The following is a 10031-nucleotide window of genomic DNA, read 5'->3' as shown; positions in this document are numbered from 1 at the left end:
ACATTGAGCCTATAATTCGGGTTCTTAGAGAAGCTAAATAAGAAGGAGAACCCAAAGAAAATCATATAGGCTTCCTCCTGAATATTACCCTTCATCAGGCGATGAAAGGAGACAGAGACAGAGACCCACAATGGAGCACCAGACTGAAATCTCAAGGTCCAAATCAGGAGCAGAAGGAGAGAGAGCACAAGCAAGGAACTCAGGACCGCGAGGGGTGCACCCATACACTGAGACAATGAAGCTGTGTTTTCAAGAAGCCTTGGCCACACTCCACAATTCCTTTTCCTTAAGAATTATAAGGAATTCCTGTTTTATGTTTGATATTCCATTGGGATCAAATTGCCAAAATGCTTTATTAACATATCCAGACCCATTGCCTGTTTTTATAAATTTAGGAATTCCCATATATGAAAAACACTATAAGCAATGAGTTATTACATGCTTAGGGGCTTCTCTAGTTTGTGCAGAGGCCACTAAGAATCCTGAATATGTATCAGATGTTACATGTACATATCTTAACATGCCAAACTCTGTGATATGATTTTCTGTACCAGGTGTTCCGTGAATTAAGGCAGTTAGACGCTTAAAAGAAATCACATGCTAGCTCAGAAATAAGAAATAGGCATTTATTAAAGGGTAAACTCACAAATCAGAGTTCTCTGCTTGACCGGTTGAATAACGCGACCCAAAGGAGCCGCCAACTGGGCACAGAGCCAGGAGAATGAGAGGGAAGGGGTGAATGCACACTCTCAGCCTCCCTGTAAATAGTAAGAGAGGCCACGTCCCAGTAAGCAGGCAAATACAAGTAATAATACTTCCTACAACAATTTAACTTAAATGATTATGAAGCAAAACTCAAGGATTAACTCCCAGGTAAAGTACAGGTAAATGTTGTGGGCATATATCATATTCCTTAACAATCCAGTGTGAATAATGTCTCTTGTTAATCCAATTTGTTTCCTTAAACTTTTACTATTTTGATGATGTAAAGCATGTGATTGTTGAGCAAGCTAACTTGAAATAAAGCAATTAGCTTTGTAAACTTATCAGCTAGAGCATTACCTTCAGCCAATGGACCAGGAAGATTTGGATGTGCTTCTTTATTTCAGTTCTATGTTTTTGTTATTTTGGGGGTATGTTCCAACCTCTCTTGAGCTCTTTGTACATAGTTACAATCACTTTTTCATTTATTTGCCTGATTATTTTTCTAGGTCATATTCATCAGCCCCCTTATTCTGGGATTAATAATTGCTGAAAGAGACATGGTCTTCTGAGTTTTCATGTTGTTTCTGTTTCAGGGCTAAAATTGGACATCTGAAGCTAACTAGTTGAGTAAAAAGTGTGGGTTAAGAGTTGGAGGTCTGTGGACTTGAGACTTGTCATCCTTCAGGCTAAGGGAGCTGAGAAATGTAGATTTGGGTCTCATTACCTGAAATATACTTCTATAATTCTTAATGTATTACACAATAATTTCCCACTGAAAATTTGAATTAATTCATTTGTTACCTAATCCTATTACTGAGGCATAATTGCATCCATTTTACTGGTGCAAGAAATAGATATGCATCCAAGCTCATACAAGCAGAAAGGAGATTAGTACAATTTTTCAAACTTAACCACACAATCAGAGCATTTTCATTGAATCAGTGGGAACAGAAACTAGAGAATTCAGAAATGAATGTTACTACTTTGTGGATCTAGTTGGGAACAGAATGCTGTATGCAAAACCTCATTCTCTTAGAAATATAAAAGCAGAACAGTATGAAATAAGCAATTTGTTATAAGTACATGGGTTTTGACCTAAAAAGGTGAAATTTTCCTCAGTATTAATGAACTAATCAAATGTTATAAACATTAAAATAATGTAAAGTAAGCAGTGGGTAGCATGAAGTATCAGTAACTATATAAATTACGCTTTATTTGAAGCCTAGCTTGAAATATACATCAAGAGCATCGGGAAAATATGATCAAATTTCATTTTAATGNTAGTTTGCAGGTGTGTTTCTGTAGGTAAATACAGGAGGAGGGATAAAATAGAAAGATGTCTGTTAATAATAAATAACAGTAACAAAACACAGAAGCTACCAACTCCTTAGGAACAACAGAGGTTTTAAACAGGATATGAAACCTCAGAACCATGGTTTTTCCTGGTGTATTTCCTTTTTGTTATTTATGTACCTTCAACAATTCATTGAGCAGGTTTTGCTATAGATTTTTCATAAGCCAACTCAAGTACTGATTTTGCATCTTGTGTGCAATTTTATAACCATGAAGGGTAAATGCTCCATGGAATCCATTCTCAATGTGGTGATGGGTCACCTGAACTCCAACATTCTGAAGCCGCATCACATACATGAGTCCATCATCTCTTAGGACATCATACTGACAAGTGATGATATAGGTCAGAGGTAAGTGGCTCAAAGTGTTGTCGTTGGCCAACAGAGGGCATGCCTTCACATCGAGGAACCCTGGGTACTTTTTAGACAGTTCAGAACTACCAGGAGTGGTACTCTTGTAGATGTGACCTTTCTTATATTTCTCAGGGAGTAAGGAACTCCAGTTCACAAATTGCAACAGATGGCTGGATTCCAGAGGTACATGTTGGTTGAGAAGCATGGCTTTCTCCAGTGTTCGATCTGTAGTAAAGTATTCACTCCAAAACCTGGCCATCACCGAGGGTGTTAACAATGGAAAATATGAACCTTCTTGATACGATGGTAAATTTATATCAAGAGCCTGAAGGGCAGGATATATTAAGGCCTGAACCTTGAGTTTTGTCTTGACATCTGGATCCTGTATGAGCTGAAAAGGAATTAAAATTACATTGGAATGAATATTTTAATAGTCTATTTTCATCTAGAAATAATATGTAAAATGAGATAAATTCAGATAATCAAATACAACAAAAATATCTTACAGAATTTTCCAATTTTCTTCATTGTCAGTGTCTATTCCTTAATGCAATTATTGACACCATATAAAAATATTTTACACAATGCACACACTTCAATTTCAAAAAATACCAAGAACATGCTATGGCATATTTCTCCAGAAAGTACTTCTATAATTTTGGCAAGTCATGTATTATTAAACATGTTAACTAGCTAAAATTCGGGGAAGATGATGACAAGCAAGTCTCTAACTATTATGAACATTGTTTTTCTCTGACACTGAGAGTCAATGATCTCAACATACTAGAGAGTGGGTGGTTTATGAATCTCCCATCAAAAAGAATGAATGAGAGGACGTTCTTCTATTTAACATCACAGTTGTATCCCTGAGAGGGTAACAACACTCATCTCAGGAAAAGGTGTCCTTTAAGTAGTGCATGTTATCAAAGACAAGACAAGGAAGTTAGGATTTACTGCATGGACCGTTTTGGTCTTGCAAATATTCCAGGTCTAGAAATGTTCTGCTTCTTTTTAGTCTGTGACAGTCTAGAGCATATTAAATGATATTTTATATAGATATTAAATAACTATGAGTCATAAATCATTAAAAATGACAGAAGTTGGAATTTATGAAAGAAGGGTTTATAACACAACAAGGAAAACAAGTACATGCCTAAAGTGATTAGGATAAAGGGACAAATCCACAATTGGGCACTGCTACAGTTCCAAAACTTCTTGTCTCTTGATGTGTTACTCATGCTGTACCAGGCTGCCTTTCAGAGCAATGAGGCATATGCAATGTAGCATTCATACTGTGGAATATGTTCTACACTTGTTTTACATATATTAGAACAAACCACAGAACTTGTAGTGTCTTTTCTCTGGAAATAAAGAAGGTACTTTAAATGTAGCAGTGTGTGGCAACAAAATGTCCTCATAGTAGCTAACTATCCTAAAAGTTTATGAGCAACTCAGATCTGAAAATTATCAATTTCCTGTCAAGCAAAAGGTAGCTATAAACTGATGAATTATATTCTCAGTTCTCTATACTAACATTTCTCCTTTGGAAAATTTCATTGTTCTATTATCAAGAGATATGAAATTAGTTCTGCCATCCTACAACTGGTAATATTACAGTTACCACGTTCACAATTTTGGTGACTAGTGTCATTGATCAACTTTACTAGTACAACTCATAATAGGTACAGGATGTTACCTAACTGACCATAATAATCATATTCAACAAAAAGCCTAGAAATTGTATTTTGTCATAATATATAAAAAGAGAAAACACTGACATAGAGCAAACATAGAAACACTATATAGACAAAGGTTTCCTAACATCAGTACAGGTGTTTCTCTAGTATTTCAGCAGGCTAATAAAAGTAGCATGTTTTCACTGATTGTTTAAATGTCTGAAGCAAATATATTTATATCGAGGCTGTTTTAAGATCTCAAACAAACCTGTTGGGTCACAGCTGCAGCTAAGTTCCCACCAGCACTGTCCCCAGCTACACCAACTCTTCGAGGATCTACGCCATATCTTTCAAGAATGTCCTCCTGTAAGAACCATCGTAAGGCACTGTATACATCTTCAAACTGACGTGGGAAATGATATTTGGGGGCCAAGCCGTAGCTGTGCGAAGAATAATTGTTTCAAATGAATGAAACTTAATTTCATATGGCATCTCTCTAAAATAAAATGCCAATTTTCTTTTAATAAACACATTTTAGTTAGCTATATACCTGTGGATATATTTCACCCCAAAATCTTGGCTGATTTCATCATTATACTAATAAAACTAAATAAAACAATTGAATTCTCCTCAAGGCAAAAATAAAAGAATGAAAAACATAGAAGATAATACATTTCCTAGCATTTTCATTTTACTGGTTTTATATTTTTTGGAAATTAGTAAGTGACAACGAAATCTTATAAATTTAATGTTTGAACTTTACCTAATATAAAAGCAGTACGTGACCACTATGTTTTGTTAATTACTCAGGTATTCAATGTGTTCCTGTCAAATTGATTTCTTGTCAATTATTCTATAGTATGTGATTTGTCTGTTTCCACGTGTAGCTTGAGGACAAATTGCTTTTAGTGATGATTTTGCCATGGCGTATGGTAAATTAACCCCTTAAGTGCCGCTTGCCATGACATCCTCAGAAAGACCACATTGTGTAGAAATATATGATTCTCAGTTCACATACAGATAAACTAAACTGAATTAATAGTATATGACATGTACAAAGTCTCCAGGCAAAGTTTCAAACCTTATTTGCCTGTGATTCTCTAAGTACTCAGTCTGCTGAAGGAAGCTGTGCAGGTCACTGGTACGCGTTATGCACCGGTGTTATTGTGTTCTAATGATTTCTGAACTTTCTCTTTTCAGTTCTGGTTGATTTTAAGTGTTGTATTTTGCTTTTTGTTTGTTTTCTCTGAGCCAATTCTTGCTAACTTGTGTTCACTTCCTCTTTGCTCACTCTCCTAATTTCAGTTAAAATATTCCAGAAATAATCCCCCCCAAAAAAACAAAAATGACCAAGAGTGTTAGTTTCTTGCTACACAAAACACATGACTAAACATTAAAGAAGCAAACCATAGTCTTACTCAGTTGACACAACAATAGCATCGAGTCTATCAGCTGTCTGTCTTGCCAGAAGGTCATACATAGAAAGAGCTGAAATTGAGAAAAGAGTGAGAGTTTGTAAAGTGAACTTCTGGGAAAGCATGTCATCAAAAGCACAGCAGTGCACATTGCTCCTCACAGACAGTATACAACTGCTTCTGTTTGCAGCACTTCATCGTCATTGTAGAAAATGAATCCTCAGCTATTTTCACATAGACACAGTCAAGGGCTTGCTCTGTTAGCTTCACACTGCCTAGTCTAAATCACTGCTCTTCTATTGAATATCCTTATTTTTTTGCATTTAGCAAATGTTAAGTGTTGAAAGTATACATGACTATGCCCCTACTATATGCTACTGAGCTCTGGACTTGCTGAGGCTGATATACACCAGTCCAGGTAATATGAATGCTCTTTGTCCCTTCACCTGGAGCAGGTAATCAGATGTTTCTGATAAATGCCCCATTGCCCAATCTTTGCTAGGTCTGGATCTAATCACTGCTGACTGTGGAGGGGGGAACTTGCTTGATATTAGGGGAAGAATGTTGTTTCTGTGTAGATGAATCAAATGTGGTTGAAACTAATGTCAGCTGACCACCCCCAAACTCTGCGAAGACATGCTCTGCACATTCCAACCCATCGAACAACTTAGTTGGTCCCATAGCCCTTGTTTCCCTGGCTCCTACTCTTTATCACTCCTCCAGTTGTACTACGTTTTATTCTGATGCTTGCCTCCTCCTCCAGTGGCAGATCAGCCACCAATTTATTACCACCAATCAGGTTATGGTACACTACCAGGCCCTGGACCCTTTTGATAAAGACGACAGGCTTCTCAGGGCTTATAATGATGCCTCTCCCTTATAAAATAGAACTGGTAGATATAGGGAGTGCCTTCTGTTCAGAACATGAACATGGCCTGGCAGCTCTCTCCAAGCTCAGCAACATAAAGGACTCCCTCCCCAGTGAGGCTACCTGCTCTCTTCATGGGCTTACTGGAAAATGTCTCTAGGCCCAGATGCCTGACTTATCTCTTGAATGACCCTTAACAGGGGTTCCTGCAAACACTGTTCCCTTTGTTATCACATGGTAATTATATGATAGACTCTAGCCATTTTTATAGAGCGGTGCTGCCACTAACCCAGCTTTATGATAGGAGTTAGGTGATTCCCCAGTTACCAACCCAAAACCTATGTAGTCCATATACTCTGCAATAAAGTTGAGTTGTCTCACCGAAGTCATATCCTGGAGGGCTAGCTCTATGGTACCCTGTTCTCCATTTCTGTTCCTTCTACCCTCTTAGACCAGTGGTTGATGATCCCCGAGGAAGAAGGAAAATCACAATTACCTCCCATGTTCTCAAGGCCAAATAAACTTACTCCCTTCCTCAGGTCTCAACTCAAATTCCAGAATACCTCATATCCCTCAATCTTAAAAATCAAGTTATAAAGATGTTATACTCTACTCATGCTATTATTGAACCTGTACATTATAAAATATGTAAGGTATATTGGCTGTATTCGTTATATGTGATTTATTTACATTCAATAAATTAAAATTATAATAAATATAATTATATGTACTAAAATACCATATTATAGAATCTACATGTAACAAATGAAACATATAAAATCAAATAAAAATAGTAGTTCAGCTCTTTGATTTTTCTAACTAACACCTTTGTTCTCACTTCCTTCAGATTAACACTTTATAAAAAACCACAGTCAGCATTTCAGTTTGATGATATTTCACCCATTGTTCAGTTCACCCCCACTTTGGTTCTCACTACAGCATTCCATCAACTCCACAATAATAAAATCATAAATTCAAGAAGCCCTTTCTCTTCTTACCTGAGATTGTCTACAATACCCATTTCAGAAAAGAATGCATTTCAAACCATTGAAGCATTATTATATCTTATTGTATTACTATAACTAACATATATGAGTTTTTAATGTGGAGTATATCACATTTTGTGGAACAAACAACAATGCTCAAGGAAAGGGACATACCTGCACTCCCCAAACACCAGCCACCACCGTGAATATAAAACAGGCCCCTCCTGAGAGTCTCTGACTTCCTTTTGGGCATGTATATGCGAACAGGAACACTGCTGAAAGCCGTGTCTATTACAGTGACATTTTCATCAGAAATGGCTGGGACTTCTTGAAATCTACTAAACAATTGTATTATGCTCATGAAATGACCGATTCCCAGAAGTTCTGCAATAGAAGCCTAAATGAAGAGGAGAAAAATGATTAAAATCGTGTGTGTGTGTGTATGTGTGTGTATGTGTGTGTATGTGTGTGTATGTGTGTGTGTGTGTGTGTATGCAGACTGCTGGGTCCCTTTAGAGTCTGCCCACTTGTAGATGATGTTCACTGAGCATGAGGTATAGGGTAGTGTTGTATACTTATTAGGTGATGTTAATTTGTGTATATTACAAGCTGTACTTCTTTTGATTTTTTTAAATTTATGTACATTAGTGTTTTGTTCATTAGCACTGATATTTGTATGAGGGTGCCAGGGACTCTAGAACTGGGTTATAAGTAGTTGTGAGCTGTCATGTGGATGTTGGGAATTAAACCTGGAACCTCTGAAAGAATAGCCAGTGCTGAAAAGTGCTGAGCCATCTCTCCAGCCCCTGTTTTCAAATTAATTTTAATTTTGTCATTTGTTTCTTTGAATTTTTGCTTCCAATTTTTTTATATTCTAGGTATTAACCTCCTATCAAATATATAGCTGGCAAAGAGTCTCTCCCTCTAAGGGCTTCCTCTTCGTGCCGCTGAGAGTTTTCTGGCTGCTCAGGAGCTTTTTAGTTTTTTGAAGTTCCATTTTCCAATTGTTGATTGAATTTCTAGGTAACAGGTGACTCACTCAGAAAGTCCTTTCCCACACGATGTCATGTAGGACTGCCTGCACTTTCTTCTAGCAGTTTCAACATTTCAGGTTTCACATGGAGTTATCTGATCCATTTGGAGTTGATATTTCTGTGCAGTATGATACATAATGGCTTTTTCTATATGTTCACATGCAGATGTCCCAGTATTATTTATTGAAGATGCTGTCTTTTCTCCAGTATGTGATTTAGGATCTTTGTCAAATATGAAATAGCTTTTCTAATGTGAATTCCTATTAGTATGCATGTCTGCCTGTGCCATTACCATCTAAAACACTTTATGCTTTTCATAATTTTGTCATCAAAACCTGGCATACATTCTTTTTATAATTTTCACATATATAATTTCACATGTTATATAGAATATTTTACTTTTGATAAACACATTGCAATTTTTCTTGCAATATATTTGGATTTTGTTTTCCCCTCATTCAACTCAAACCTCCCCAACTCCCTACACATCCAACTTTATGCTCTCTCTCAAAAGAAAAGACAACACAGTAAAATCAAAACCAAAACAAACAAGCAAAATATTAAGAATACAATAAAATGTCATAACAAAAAATAACCATACTCTTAGCAAAGGCTCAGGAATAAAATCATATTAAATTGTCCCCTACATATTATATTTTACTAAAACATGCTTATTAATGGTCCCAGATACATACATGAAAGATTTAAATTTTATTTTAAATAATGAAATATATCCACTTTATCTGTATATGATTGGACACTAGGACCATTTTGAGAGTTTTGAATCATTATATACTGGCTTTGTATTAAAATTAAATTACTTTTTCAGTTCCAGGTTTTAGAATTAATTCTTTTTTTTATTCATTTATTAAAGATTTCTGTCTCTCCCCCCCATCGCCTCCCATTTCCCTTACCCTCCTCCAACCAAGTCCCCCTCCCTTGTCAGCCCAAAGAGCAATCAGGGTTCCCTGCCCTGTGGGAAGTCCAAGGACCACCCACCTCAAATGCCTACATTTCATTAAGGCCCAGTTAAGAGTATTTAATAACTATTTTTTCAAAAGCAGCAATTAAAGGAAGGAGGGAGAGAACTATGAAGAGAGGAGAGGAAAACTTAGGGAGAGAAGAGATAGGAAAGGAAGGGACAGAGATTGTCTTGAGTCTCAGAAGAGACTTTGAACTTTGGAGTTTTAAACAGCAGTGAATCTGTCATAGACTACAAGGATTTTGAAGCTGGACTGAATGCATTTTTGCATTGCAATATGACTACAAGCCTACATGGCAGGGAGTGGAAAGTGAGAGTTTGATTAGAAATGCCTCATATAGGCTCATAGGGAGTGGCACTATTAGGAGGAGTGGCCTTGTGGGAGGCAGTCTACAACTGGATTTGATTTTGAGGTTTCAGAAGCTCAAGCCTGCCCCACTATTTCTCTCTTCCTGCTGACTGAAGATCTGAATCTAGAACTACTCTCAGCTATTTTTCCATTAACATGACTTTATGCCACCATGCTTTCCACCATGACTATAGACTAAACCTCTGAAACTGTAAGCAAGCACCAATTAAATGCTTTCTTTAATAGGAGTTGCTGTGGTTATGGCGCCTCTTCACAGCAGTAGAACACTGACTAAGAAGACCTCATATAT

The 10031-nt window shown here is 36.8% G+C and overlaps 1 protein-coding gene across 1 annotated transcript in view; it reads right to left on the bottom strand.

Moving 5' to 3' along the window:
- Positions 1-2155: 2155 nt before the first annotated feature.
- The window catches only part of LOC126504885 (arylacetamide deacetylase-like), an 8954-nt gene continuing 1078 nt past the window's right edge, over positions 2156-10031 (bottom strand). Inside the window, exons 2-5 of the mRNA XM_050147457.1 lie at positions 7531-7753; positions 5506-5575; positions 4356-4527; positions 2156-2802 (exon numbers count right to left, since the gene is read on the bottom strand). Of these exons, the coding sequence (XP_050003414.1) occupies positions 2206-2802; positions 4356-4527; positions 5506-5575; positions 7531-7753 (1062 nt within the window). The 3' untranslated portion in view covers positions 2156-2205. The remainder of the gene's footprint in view (positions 2803-4355; positions 4528-5505; positions 5576-7530; positions 7754-10031) is intronic.

This window comes from Alexandromys fortis, unplaced genomic scaffold, assembly GCF_014885135.2.
Source record: "Alexandromys fortis isolate MF-2015 unplaced genomic scaffold, M_Fortis_MF-2015_v1.1 scaffold_53, whole genome shotgun sequence".
In the NCBI taxonomy this organism is placed as follows: domain Eukaryota; kingdom Metazoa; phylum Chordata; class Mammalia; order Rodentia; family Cricetidae; genus Alexandromys; species Alexandromys fortis.
Note: the sequence above shows the minus strand (reverse complement) of the source record. Positions and strands in the feature narration are given on the sequence as shown.